The sequence below is a fragment of the Varroa destructor genome, unplaced genomic scaffold (genome assembly GCF_002443255.2).
Source record: "Varroa destructor unplaced genomic scaffold, Vdes_3.0 BEIS01000006.1, whole genome shotgun sequence".
Classification (NCBI taxonomy): Eukaryota; Metazoa; Arthropoda; class Arachnida; order Mesostigmata; family Varroidae; genus Varroa; species Varroa destructor.
This window is the reverse complement of record NW_019211459.1, coordinates 4,050,602-4,065,246: the sequence shown is the minus strand read 5'-3', so window position 1 is coordinate 4,065,246 and position 14,645 is coordinate 4,050,602. Positions and strand designations below refer to the sequence as shown.

Below are 14,645 nucleotides of genomic sequence, written 5' to 3'. Positions count from 1 at the left end.
GCCGAAAGGGTCAGCTGCTTTATCGCTCGGGTCGTTCGTCCGAGCCGCAATCGCTCGACTGTAGTAATCAGAAGGCGACCCGAAAGACAGTGGCCGGAGGAAACGACCAGGAGACGGAACACTGCGAGTCGCTGTTGAGGGGAGCAGACAGAGCGACTACCAAGTAGTAGTCGTCGTGTTGATGAAGGAGCTGGTTGGGAAAAAGACGCCAAAAAAAACTGTAGGAAAAGGAGAGAGCAGCTGGGAGAAAGGAAGGCTAGTCTGACCCTTTGACTTGCAGATAGGCAGGTTATGTATTACGGAAACAGTAATGGGTAAAAAGAGGCATAGAGACGCGATAACTGGCAGATGCAAAAACCATTTCCACATGCCAAGTCCAGATTCACTAATCCTACGCGGTGCCTCTAGTCATTGTTAATGGCAATTTAATTGCTGCAACACATAATCGTGATAGCTATCATACTTAGTATCATTATTAATATTGAGGTTCATAAGAATATTAAGCTATTCCAAGTAAATCCAGCGGACTTTAAAATCGAATGACTTTTTTAACTGCGCGTTGCTAGTACATTAAGGTTGGTAAATACCGCAGTCTCATAAAAACTCATGAGTAAAACCGATTACGTTTATTCCTGAATGAATTAATTAAAAGAAACATCTGTTAGTCTCGAGAGCCAACGCTTAATGGTAAAGTCTGTTTTTCTTGAAGGCCGCAGCGCTGCGAAGGTTCATCGAATATTAATGAAGATGTTAGGCAAAGAAGCTTTAAGCGAAAGCACAGTATGTGAATGGTGCCTCAAGGACTGAGTGTTGAAAATAAAGAAAAAAAAAACTAGCGAAGAGGTTACCAAACGTTTAGACAAAGACGTAGGACAAAATAGCGCATTTTCTCAATCGAAGAGACTCTCACGGAGGTAGGGCTTTGAGTCCAATGGCTCCGTTTGTCAAAACTGGCGCATGCCACGTAACTTGTTGCAGAATCGTCACCCAAATACTGGAAATCCGAAAACTAAATAAAATGGGTTTTCTGTTGTTCCAGATTAATTAGAAACGCATGTGCTATAGTTGACCATATGTAATTTGAGGAACTTTAGTCAATAAAGAAAACCCGTCTGGAAAACACGGTCGCTATAGATGAGACATATTTTATTTTCTGCCGTCAGCCGGAAAAGGACCAGGCGAGAGACTGGCATCGTACCGGAGAGAAACCGAGTCTGGTGATAGTGTCGAGTAAGTTCGCTCGTAAGGTGGTATTAGCACTTGCAATGGACATCAAGGGCATCTGTTACTATGAGATACTCGCTGAAAATGAAACAATAATGCAGGCCGCTACCTAAAGTTTCTCAAAAAACTCATGGGTCGTTGTCACGGCAACCGAAAGCACGCAGCCTAGTTATTTGACAGTAATACCAGACCTCATCGTTATACCTGAATTTCTTTCTAAATTAGGCAGAGGAACATCTAACGTTAGTTTCAACTCACTTACTCTTCCAATCTAGAACCGTGTGATTACGGGGCTTTCCATGCCCTAAAAATGGCAACTTGTGGACAAGCAGAACCCACTATCGATTTACTCCGAGAAGCCATAGATAGAAAAATTACGTATGGGAACGCGAATGGTTGGTATATGGCTATCTATGTGCTAGAGCACCAATGTGCTAGAACAGATACGTAAATATTAAAAGATAATAACTCTAACTTATACTAACAATCATAATTCTAGTTCAATTAGTTCTAAAATTATTTAATTGCAATCTCCACCGAAATGGCTTGTAAGAGCATAATACTCAGACAGTGATTAAACTACTCAAAATAAGTTAAGAGTTTATTGAAAAAAAGTACCACAAACGTTTATGTATTGATATAGGGCGCTTCAAATAGTTGGAAATTCTAAGGCATTCACATAACGTTATAGCACTTTAACTGGCTCGACCTATTTCTCTCTCTTGGAGAAAAAGAAGATACTTCTGTGATATATTTTTTTTCGATGTAACTTATTTTGCAACGATTTTTTCCTTAAGTTCTTCCTCATTTTTCCCTATAATTTTTTTACGGTTTTTTTTAATCTATTTATGGTCTACTTCTTGTTGTGCCGTAACTTTCCTTTATTTTCCAATGACGTATATACTTTGCTATTGTTTGAAATTGTGCGCGCATTGTCAGTGTAAGCGAAAACATTTTGGTGGGTTCTTACAACAATAGTCTGCCGGCTAACTTCGTCTGAGTGTAGTTCTACATCAATTTCGCTAGCCAATATCGTCTCGCCTACGGTGTTACCGCACTGCCTTAAACAGACATAATGTTATTGAAAGGATTCAGCTCTTGAAAAAAAAGTACCACGCAACGAAATGCTAATCATATTCAATCAGAGAGTACTTTTGTATGGCATAAACGTACGTAACCAGTGATACGCATGTCTAAAGTTGTCTGCAAACTTAGAACGAGCTAGTTCGGAGTGCTAATTGTTGATTGTTTATGCATAACATCAAGGATCAGTTTCTCCATCTGGTATACGAAGAAAACGCCGAGCTAGGCTTTGGAATCTCGATTGGAGTCTAGCAGAATCATCGAAGGCTGCCTCTTTCTATCATTTTTCTGTCGTATGATCGCTGACTGCAGTCGATGTTACGACCTAATACACGCCGAAGATGGCGACTTAGTGTTGCGCTTGCAGGAATGGGGGTTAGTCCAGCTTTCCACGGTCTGTAATGAGCCATTGGATCGAATCGTCTTTTTGGGTCCTGTCTTGCCTGGCCATCGTTTCGGGTTCGCACTGGTTGTCTATCCCTAACAGCAGCCGATGTCCTGGAAGACCTATAAATAGGTGCCTAATTCTCTGTTTTTCCCATTACGGGGCAGTAGAAAACGGCCATAACGAACATGATGGTCTTTCGCTTGGTCACCACGGGTTCGGGCCGACCCGCGGGCGGATGACGTCGCAGGTCATTAAAGTGCTGTGAGGGCTGAGCAGGGTCCATGAGTCGGGCCAAATCCATTTCCTCTCGAAACTGATAATCTTTCCGCAACAATACTAACAAGACCAAAACAAGGTTTTGTGGTCTTCGGTGATTCTAGGGGGTCCCGCAATACCTAATGACCTACTAAAGTGTCCAGTATGCTTTTTGTGTAAAAACTCTCTAAGAAGAGGTACGAGATCGACACAACGTAAACCTTGCTTTAAATTGCAAGCAAAAGTACACTTTACGGAAACTATAGCAATTAGAGCCCTAACCCAAAGGAGCATATTTCTGTGAACAACAGAATGTATGTCTATGCACTGATCGTTACTCCACACAAACGTATGTAAAGATTACTGCACAGTAAGCAGTTGCTGCGTTTTTTTTCTCAAGAGCATGCTTAAAGAACTAAAGAATGAAATAGTAAAAAATTATAAACCGTGTGTATGGCAAAGATGACGTCAGGTGCATCTGTTTTGAGGCTAACTTGACACTGGTTCCCAATTAACAATAGGGAGTCAAACGCAGAATTATTACGGCATGCAGATTATGATGAAACGCATGTGTCTGTCATTGTACGTCTTCGCTCACTAAGCGAAAGGCACGGAAGCAAAAACAACAACTTCTCATTAAAATCATTTGTATTTTCCTACTTATCGAATTCATTCTGAGTGAGTGTGACACACTTCATTTTCCAGGAGTGTTACGAAGTTTCTCTCTAAATTCGATTCCTCAGTAAAACTCAAAATGGTCACTTTAAAGCGTACGCCCTCTCCTTACTTGTACCAATTCGAAATCAAAACGGAAGCTTTAAACCGCTGGACGATCGATCTATTGAATACGATAGGTAGTTAAACAATTTTAACTTTGTCTACTTTATTTTATCAAGGTTAAATGAGCAACCTATGAAGTATAGAGTTCGTGCATCAGCGATGTACTGTACATAATTCTTTACTCCACACGGCTATTTCTTTATCGTTGTTTAAAAAGATATAGCTTCATGAGACGAAGCATAGAAGATTAGTATTATCATACTTCAGGCCTAAGGAGGTAGGCGCCATCATATTCTTACGTCAAGGCCAACGTACTGCCTGCTGTCAACGCGGCCGATTGCACATTCCATTTTAACCATTCAAATTATCCCAAAGCCTCGTGCATGCTGACAACCGTCGCTCGGACTTTGCCGAGACAGACTGAAAACACTGCTACCAACAGATGAGACCCCTCGGGGAAACATCATGAGTCAGGCTAATAGACAGCCCTCGTCGCTAGCTCGTTTGCTTGCCCTCCTGGCCCGAATCGGACGAGATCTTGACATGCACAGTTGTTACAACCTGTGCGGCAATGCTAGCAACGGTCTCGGATCAAGATACTTCCGGGTGAGGAAGCCACTCCCGCCGGTCAAGAGGTCAACACAGGAGGTGTTAACCCCTGGTTATGTACATCCCAAATCCCTGATCAGACCGTGGATTCCGACCACGGCTGCAGTGAGTTAAGTGCACCAGCAGCTCCGCCGCGCGCCTCAACGGTGCAGGGGCTCGACATAGTCCTCCGCTACGTGTCGCTCCGGGTGCTCCCTGCCGATCGGTGCTGCCGCAGCCGCTCTAAGCCCGTCGCTAGCCGTGTTGGTCCTCGAGGGACTATCGGTCAGCGCTTCCTTGCCTGAACCAGAACAGTCTGCAGCAGGCAGCATCAGACATACTGTCAGACGGGCAGATCAGAAAAACAGAACACAATGGAGCAGACTGAAAAGCAAGCGGAGCGAACATAGCCTGAAAGGGGTCGTACGACACGACGAGAAACAGAGAATAACCAACTTTTTCTCTTCCGAAAGGGATCCAAGTGCAGGCCTGGCGGCAACTTAAAACAGCGTAAGGAGTTGGCGACGCTGGCCGCAGTAATGCCATAAGAAAGAGCTCACAAAGGAAGGTTTGTGTATGCTGCTGCTACCAAATACAAACCTGAGAATATCACTTATCTGGACCTACCACAGATACCGAATAGATAGCCTACGAACATCGCCGCAGACAAGCAGTCTTTGTAATTCTGCTTCGATTTCCGATTAAGCTCAAATGGGTCTCATAAGGCGAAACCTATTACAAGTGATTATTCTAAATCCTTAGTTTTTTTCTATCTACACATGACATTATTACGCAGAAATTAAGCTGAGTATGAGAATAGTGGTATATTATAGGTTGATGTAAATTATATATTGGAGCCCTGTTCGTCGGTGGTCTTCCATAATGTTTGTGCTTTTACTTTTTTTGTATATTCCGTTTATAGTAAGCGAGGTAGAGTAACATAAAATGACCGAATTCTTTGGTAAAGCAGTTAGACCGATCGGGTAGCGAAGCTAGATCGTGTGTTTCTGTAGATAGTTTCTATTTCTATTCACTATTTTCTGTTCACAGGGCAAGATCGGCGGCTAAAAAAATCCTATAAATATGACTTCATTTTAAAACATGGAAAGTGTCCTTCAGGACTGACGTCCAGCGTTCAGTTCTGGAGACTACTTCTAATTTAACATGATAGATGATATTAGATCAGAAGCAACCATATCTTGTATATCAGAATAAGCGAGATAAATACCACTATTCGGATAATGGCCACTGTTGCCGGTTAGGACCACCTATTGGTACACGCCCGCCTTTACCATGCAGTTTGATAGGAATCATTCTGGCTTCGTCCAGGTCGAGTTGATCTTTCTCGCATTGCGCTACTACGCCACCAATACATTTGGCGCTTCGTTCGCTGTTAGCGCGTCGTGGTAGAAACGTTGTGTCTGCAGCCATCTTACAAACTCATCGGGTCTCGCTCGCGACTAGTTAGCCAGTTAATTGTTTCCTGGTTCGCCGGAGCCCCGACCTCTGTGATCTCATATGTATGACCTTCCCATGAGGCGAGTACTGGCACAAGGTGCGCTAGAGGCACGGCAAGACATACTTTGTTATTTGCTTGCTTACCGCCGGCAAGACTTCCCGCTCCCCACAGTTTGCTGGTCAGTAGTGCTAAACGCGTATAACAGGCATACGCTCGTTAGGACATTCGAACCAACCGTGCGATGAACGCGTCTTTCGAAGTGTACTGCAAGTAAAAACAACTTTATTGTTACGACATGGCTGCTTCTAGGCCAGTAGCTATGATAATATTCAGCCCTACGGCAGTTGCAATAGATTGACAGACTTGCGGTCGTTCGACAACATCTGTATTGTCGTTGGCCGACGACGTTCACTCACCGATGAAGTTGCTGATTCAGCATAGCTCTCTATCACGTGTAATTGACTATGTAAAATATACCACGATAGTCAGAACAATTATCATGATATTGTCTTGAAGCTAGAAAGACCACAAACTGCTCGATCTCGAACAACTGGATAATTCAAATGTGACCGCGCCAGTGGCGACCGCTGAATAGCATCACTGGGCCATTTGATGGCCCAGTGATGGCCAGAATGGCCCAGAATGGCCGGACACCCGGGTGAGAGGCGAATATCTACCTAATCGGCACGACGATAAGATTAGCGATTATATTACAGCGACAGCACAAGTGGCTGATGCTGTGATTGGGGTCATCGATCAGTCAACAATCAGGCCAAGAAAATAATGTCTAACGTAGTTACATAGTGCGATAGCTGGACACATGCGCTCGCGGTAAGCGATAAAAGTACTATACGTACACATATGGAAACCCAGTAAAAGGGAACTGCTTTTTTAGCGGTGCATTAACGCTCACACTGTATTTCTTCGCACAGATAGGCAGCACAGTGACCCTTTGTTATCATTGTGGAGTTGTTTCGTCGACAACAATGCATTTACTCTACGATAGGTCTTAGGCATAATCTCCGCTGAAACACACTGATTTAACAGAGAGAGCGTAAATAGAGAAGAATTTGCGTTAATCAGTCTCTATGTGACAACGCGACGAAAGAGTTTATCATAAATGGTAAGGTTTACTCCCACGGCGCTGTGAAGCCCTAGGCCAGGGTTCAGGCTTCAGTGAGTCATATTCATGTAGTAAAGGCTGGGTTGCGCTCGTTTGCTGCTCCTGGGCTGCCACCTCCGTGGCTGGCTGAGGCGACGAAAAGAGTGGCCCCCGCCACGGCTGTTGCTGCGACTTTGCGAAGAGTCGCATGGGGGTATGCTAAACGGACCTCTTATAGAACCTGGCAGGACCACTCACGGCCAAGAGGACACGCGACGTGGAAACGTGGGATCTGCGGCCACGAGTTGAGTTCTTAGATAAGCTACTTCTTCTCCTTCTTTGCGCCCTTTCGGGTGTGAACCGGCAGAGACTGAAGTGAGGTTACTGCTACTACTTCACTGCCGGGTTTCTGCCATGAAGCGAGGGGGGGGGGGGTAGACTGCTGCTGCTTTCTCTGCATTGCTAGCTTTTGCTGACACTTAGCTGCGCGCTCGACTGCGCTCACACTGCACCTACTCAACTGCTACAGCGCCGTTAGCTTCCACAATGTAGGGCACAAGCAAATAGATGCAGACAGAAAGTGCACGAAGGCTTCAGCCAGACGTAACACAAAGGCCCGGGCAAAATACAGTCCCTAGCTGCTCTGTGGACGAGGGTTCACCAAAAAGCCTGCTCAGGCACCCTAACAGGGTATGTCGTGTTCTGCTCCGTATACCCACTCCATCTAGTGGCTATATAGTCCCTGTCGGCTGCCGCTATTATTGCCGTTGGCCAGTACCAAAAAAAGGAGTCGCATTCGTGCTGCCTACTACACTTATGAACGCGACATAGGCAAAGACGGTAAGATCTTATCGTACATATGACCGCGAAGAAAACACAAGATTGGGGGAAGGGGGGTTCGACGACAAGGTTTAGGGGACGCGGGGCAACGGCTAGTGAGCGGCTGCTCAACGAGGAAGGAAGATAGGTAAGCGCGTGCAGGTCCGTTTCGACGAAACCTTGTTGGACCAATCAGCTGTATGCTACAAGCCACGTTGGCCTACCTCACTGCTACTGTGACTGTACGAGTTCCACTCAATTATTCTGCCACTCAATTGAACTACCACCGCCGTTATTATCACACACCGCTGCTACGAGGATTTCTACTTCTATTACGACGACTGCCATTACCGTACGGGTTAGTTAATAATGAAATCACCGTCGTTATGTAAGGAGCCAGCCAGGCACAGGCCGACATGCTAGGCTCTCCCACATGTCCGGGGAACCATTCACCTGCCAGTCGCGCTGTCGTCTGCTTGCATGCATTTTCTAGTGGCTTCTTATAACTAATTTTGCCGAACGATGGCAGCGGCGGTGACGACTTGAGAAATGATGCGAAATTTCGATAACGGGAAAAAGGGAATACATAGCCTCCGAAGCGAGAAACTGTAAGGAAAGTATCGCAAAACAACAGGGCTATATCGGCTTTTTTTTTTATTAATTTATTATGCTTTGAGACAGTTCATATCGTTGGTGTAATACCATATTTGGGTTAAACATGTCTCATTCATTTTCCACTCATCGAGAGAGAGAGAGAGAGAGAGAGAGAGGAGAGACCAAAATGTTGGTGCTTTTAAATGGCCCCGGTAAGAACGGTGAACTGGCTAGCAATCTATGTCAGATCATAGATATTCGTCCCTAGAAACGCTAGTGAATATGGATGGATTTTAATAACTAGCTCGTTCACAGAATCTTTCGTTCTTATATTGGGCCACTTGTTAGCTTGTGTCGACTTGTCTGTTTCAAATTGATACGCATTGACTGCTGCAGAGCTTTGTCTTGGCTATACGCGTACGGTACTATCAATGGAATTCCTTCTGCAGTAATCACACACGTGGCTATATCAACCATCCGAACTCATATTCCTCTTCGGGGAAAATCCTCTTTTGCCTGTCCGTTTAAGCAACCTTTTTCTTTGTTCGTCTCGTAATTTTTCCTTTGACTTCCCTTAAGTGTTTTCGTTTTCATTCTTTCCAAGACATATGTATATACATCACTCTCCAAAGGACCAGCAGCAGTTTGTCCTTGCTTCTAGGTGGGTGGTTAGACGGTTTGTCCTTCGGCGCTCTTTCACCGGCAGCAAGCGAATTTTCACCAGGGAACGGTCAGGACAAATTCGCATTCGATGGTCTCTGCTATTTGGTCGCTGCTATGCCAGGCAGAGATTTGGCAGAGGGGTTAAAAGTATGGAGTTTGGCGGGCGACGGGCGGCCGGATGAGCGGCTAGCAGCATTCCACAAGAGCCAGTTACCCCAGGCATAGGGTGAGTCGCCCAGGCGACCTCTCTCTCTCTCTCTCTCTCTCCCCCCGACGAGCTCCTTTAAGGGTGCCTACTTGCACTATCCCGCCCTCTCCTCAGTTCCATTCCCCCTTCGGTATTCTTCGTGTCCCGGAGAACCAGCGGATGAGTAAAGGGCGTGCAGCGAGGGAGTATTAATTTGGTGCCCGGCCGAAGCACTGGTGGCTGCTCGAGTGTTTTGACTCTGCCAACAGCTAACACAAACGGCAGCAGCGAAATAGCGACTGGATAGCTGCAGGATTGAGGAATCGGAGCTACACTGATGCTCTCCGCGCCGTCGGTTCCTCGTTGACTCCTCGTTGACTCTCGGGAAGACAGCGGAGAAGCCACGTCGCCAATGGGGAGATGCCCGGAGCAAACGGTCGAAATGTTAAAGGGGCATTCTACCCAGGCCCAAGCGAATTGGGCTTGTCTGAGGTGGAAGCACTCGGCCGGACAAGAAAGAGATTGGAATGTCTCTGAGATCCTCCCAACCCGAAACGAAATCTTCCCAGCAGACTGGCACAGACAGGAAGCAAGCGGCTTAGAACCGTTAGGATTTTGCTGAATGTTGCTTCTTTGTCCCTGGCGAAGAGCAGGACGAAGAAAGAAGGCAGGACAGACGGCGAGAGAGACGCCTGGTGACAGTGGAAAAACAAGGCCACTCCAACCAGCGGTCCGTCTGCCGAGAGGAACAAGCCATCTTTTCTTGGCTGCCGCTACTGTGGCTGGTGAAGCCATATTATTACGTGCCCTGTTGTCTTTTTGCAGCCATAACATTTACGGGTGCAGCCAATGATCGAGAATCAACTTGAGTCATCGAACTGACGCAGAAGTCCAAATCAGCGCACCCCGGCCGTTTGCCGGCGATAGTAAATTCAAAATGATGAGATTACGCATCAATTATAGCAAGTGTAAACGGAATTATATGTGTTTAACACAACACTTTGCGGTTAAAGTTTTCCTGTATTTTTGTATGGACGAATCAATAAGATCGTTTGAGCCTTGTTGCCTCGCGCGGTGTCAAATCGTTTCATATCTCTTTTATAACTTACCCGATAAGAGTAATTAAATTGTAGTCAAAATAAACCAATCTAAATGAATTCATGTCATCACAGGATAGACTATCATATATATATATATATAAGTTATATTCAAACTTGGAAGCTTTTCGTCTCTCGAGCAAAACAAGTATTGTTATAGATTAAACGCTTTGCAGTCTGGCCTATTTTCTCTAGATAGGTCAAACCTGAACTGACATATTTAAGGTTTTCCCTTTGCACGACGCTCATCTTAAAGAGTATGTTGGTGTCCGCACGGAAAGGAAGGTTGGCGTCGGCATATTTCTCAATAGGTCTCGTGTAATTTTCTTGTGTAGAACAGGAGCTCAGTGGTATTATGTATACTGAGACAGTCGGATGTAGATCTTGTGAGAGCCCTCAAGAGAACCATCCCAAGAGTGAAAGTATTACATTTGCATATCAGACAAATGTATCGCTTTTTAGTTCCACTGGCGAAATCTCTAAGACGCTTCAAATATATGCTGTTTCAAGAGAATTTTGCATATATATATACGTATACACCTCAAGGATAGAAGCATGCCAAGGCGTAAGAGAGTGATGTCTTGCGGTCTGTTGGTACAATGTGTCGAGTTTGACAGAGGACCTCTACCCTCGCAACCTAAACGTGACAGCCAATGAAGCAGAAGGCCGCCTAGCAATAGTAAACATTTCGTAACAAACCCATCTTCACCAAGCAGTCGACAATGAAATATGCTATTTACACGTAAATAATGCGGTGAATTGGTGCATCGCCCACGCTAATCGGTTCTGCTGTTAGACTGACTGTGATTTTTCATGTTCATCATTCTCATTACTCGGCCCTTGTTCCCTCTCGCTATCCGTTATAATGAGGCCCGATTTTGTACAGGCGTCGACACACTTTGAAGTCAGCCGTCTGACGGAACGCTTAAATGCGGTTCTGGATCTAAATATCGAAACATTTACTTTTTGGGTTTTACCTGCTGTCTCAGGTTCTGAGCTATTTCTGAAGCTAGCAAAAAAATTAAGAGTATATTTTTATTTTCCCGCTTTCGTACTCGTAGCATCGTATTCCATGTCGACGGATTCCCATATAGTTGGAGCAGAACACTGTCAAAGGGCATTTTGTCAGTTCATTCGAATATCGTCGCTCGCTTAGCATCGCTGGCGTTTCTTCTACTGAAATTGTGATACGCAGCGGTTGTCGCTACCGTTCCTTTCGTCACCCCTCTAACCGCAAGCAAAGCGATACCAGACAAAACGTCTTCTTCGTCGTCGTCGCCCTCGAGACAGCTCGAGTAACCCTTAACGCGGCCTCACCCTCTCGATTCCTCAGACGCCTTTTCATCTAACCGAAAAACATTACAGCGTTCCTTAGAATAAGCGGATTGGTGGGAAAAGGGAATTCAAGACGTGGTGCCATCGCTCGCGCCACCAGTTTTCGTTAGCACCGGGACCACGCTTCTAACCAACAGATAGTAGTTGTAGACGTAAATCATCGCAGTGCCTAACGCTATGCACCGTTTGGCGTCGCAGAGGATGCCTTTGTGCGAGTTCTCACCACCTCACTACGACTCTTGGGGGGGCAGGAATTCCTCAGACAGGTCCTCGTAAGGCGTTTCGTTTTCCCTCTTTCGCAGAAGCAGTAGCGATAGTAAGACGTCGATGATGTTGGCATGGGAGCAAAGAGAAACCATACATTTTTCCTGTCGACGGCAGTGGACGAGGGTGCTCGACCAGCCTTTGGGCCATAGGGTGGGTTGTTGCTAGATACGTTGACCGTTACGTTGTGAACAGGCAAAGCAGGTGCTTGCTCTAACTGTGCCGTAGCTGTACAGTGGGAATACCTGACGTGGCTTAGGGTTTGGACTTGGTTGAGCAACCCGTAGGGTCGGCTTGCTTGACAGGCCGCTAAGGGCATCATGAGTTTCCCTTTTGATGGCAAAAGCGCTGGTTTGAATTGTATGAACGTTATCAGACAACGGGGCTTTTGTCGGCACCATTTGGTAATATGGCATCACCAGGTGCCACGGAGACCAAAAGACTTAGATTTCAGACGGTTAGAGGTTCGTCCAGTTCAGCAAGGCTGTTACAGGAAAGCAGTATCGCAGACTGCATACGCCACCCATCGACATTTGGGTGCTCTTATTCGGATACGGTAGCAGAGAGGCACGCTAGCGAGTACAAATACGGCAGCTTGATTTACTAATGGACATGGAAACGTGTTGACTTTTATGCATCTATTGCGCATTACCAGCTCAGACAGCATTCACATGACCCGACAGGACTCGGGACAGGGGTGCATTTAGTAGCGGCGACGGATCCGACGAGTAACAACCTGATAAAATTAGATCGACCAGGGTAATTATACGCACTGATTTTATTATGCGATTAGCAAGTGGGACATTTCTGTAAATCCTAATTGTTCTATTTGATCTCATTTTTAGCGACGAATACAGTATTAATATGATCAAAGAACCGTTGTGAGACGCTCAGATTTTTTATTGAACCCCCTAAATTATCGCCACAGCTCACAGCAGCACGTGGCTAAACATTGTGCAACTCATGGGACATGCCATCTACCAGTTAATAGCCGCTACTATCACTAGTTGTTACTGCTATTACGAATATGACTAGCCTTCTTTATATTCCATAGTACCCCTGGGGAAAATCTCTCACAGTACAAACAGCGATCAATAGTTCATTTCCTCCTGGTGGCTATAAAAAGGCGGCACTAGAAGCCTCTAAAAGGGGCGACGGGCAGTCGCACCGAGCTAATCAAAAGCGTTAGCAATGTTACGCACAAATTTGTGATTTATTCAGTTGATGGGCGGCTTCAAGCGAATTGAAGCACTAATAGATCGCGTTGGTCGTTATCGTGTGCCTCCTCGTTTTTTTTTGCCCCTGCGGCACAGACATTGAGCGGAAACAAAAAAACACAGATAAAATAGTAATAGTAAACTCTTAAACAGCCTAACCTCTATTACTCAATGAATAAAGTATTAGCAGACGTAAACAGGACGAAGACGGACTTCAGTACAGTCACAGAAAAGGACGCCAGCGGCTAGCGGCGTGACCCACCGCTCGCTCAAACCACTCCTTACTAAGAAATTGCAGGTGTAGTTCCTCTCTATATATGAACGTTTTCTCGCGGAGGCTGATGTTTGCGAGCATCTATTTATAATTGCAGTGTCACAAATATTGGTATAATCATACGAATACGTAATGAAAATCAACATGTGGCGCTGATTACGTGTTTCAGAATCAACTAGTTATAGTTTGAATAAAGATCTTTGCCTATATTATCTAGTGGTTCGTTTTGAGTTAATACGAGTGTTAATGTTGATACTTCTGTTTCTACTACGTCGTATGTCTCCTGTCTAACCTCTTTTGTGCAGTCCAGATTCTTCTTCGTTGGGGCCTGTTGTGACGGTGTCAGTAGGCAGACAAATGGTCATCCCTAGCAAAAGCGCTAAAATAGTGGCCAAAAGATTTCGACCTACTAAACACGCCTGAGGTGCCGCCATCATGGCTGGGCTCTACGCCTCGTCTCCTGTAACCCAAACAAAAATTCAAGCATTAGAGAAAACGGATTCAGTTGGACAGGTGCAAAGCTTTGTCACACCAGAAAGTGGCCACGTGATCACGACCATTTGACAACAGTTTTTTTTTAAAATCAATACAATATTCCGCATGTGTGATTATCTTCTCATAACTCCCAGATTTCATAGAATTGACAGTTATTTATAATTCTCAGGCAAGGAAAGCTACGTCTAGTGTCGTTACCGAAAACAATGCTAATGCTATTGAAAGAGGCGCAGAGTTTCGAGGGTCGGAAGACTCCGAATTTTTTTTTATGTCAGCTGATATTGGTTGGTTCAGAATGAGAATTAGGGGGATGGTTTGACTAGAATCAACCAGTCGAAAAATCTTGGGCCTAAGCTGATAGGTCTATGCAACTTTAATCCGAATTCGCACAGCTTTCCAGGATCTAGACAGGAAATCTCCGTCTGTACTACAGAGAGTACGGATTTAAATCAATTACGCCATTCATAGCGATTATGCGTGAGTTTGCCTGGTGTCCTATCGTTACTCACTGTGTAGTAGTCCAAGGAAACATTGTTTAGATGTTTTTTAAATAAATACAAGCCGCCACCTAATCTTTTGCCCGTTTGGGTATTACATATGTCGTATGTATATTACATGTGGGAAAATGCTAGGAACAATTGAAGTTCATGCTAAGTTCGGCTGTATAATGAACTTTTCGTTGCAATTGCTTTGACGTGCTCACCTCATCCATCATTCGATGTACTAGTTCTTTTAATTGTTACATCCCATAAGAAAGGAGTGAGACAATTTAAAATTTTTAGCTAGAGTACCCGTACTTCTCGATCATTCGTGAATCAAGT

General features: G+C 45.0%; 2 protein-coding genes across 18 annotated transcripts in view; one reads left to right on the top strand and one right to left on the bottom strand.

The window, feature by feature from the left end:
* Nucleotides 1–14,645, top strand: part of LOC147754762 (uncharacterized) — a 64,133-nt gene that overhangs the window by 20,072 nt on the left and 29,416 nt on the right. The window lies entirely within an intron of this gene.
* The window catches only part of mmd (disintegrin and metalloproteinase domain-containing protein mind-meld), a 131,896-nt gene that overhangs the window by 98,440 nt on the left and 18,811 nt on the right, over nt 1–14,645 (bottom strand). For 3 of the 4 annotated variants that reach the window (XM_086993585.1, XM_086993583.1, XM_086993584.1), the window contains exon 2: nt 13,622–13,789. The exons of the other annotated variant lie outside the window; for it this stretch is intronic. In XM_086993585.1, coding sequence (XP_086849711.1) covers nt 13,622–13,766 — 145 coding nt within the window. In that variant the 5' untranslated portion in view covers nt 13,767–13,789. The remainder of the gene's footprint in view (nt 1–13,621; nt 13,790–14,645) is intronic. 4 annotated transcript variants of the gene reach the window in all.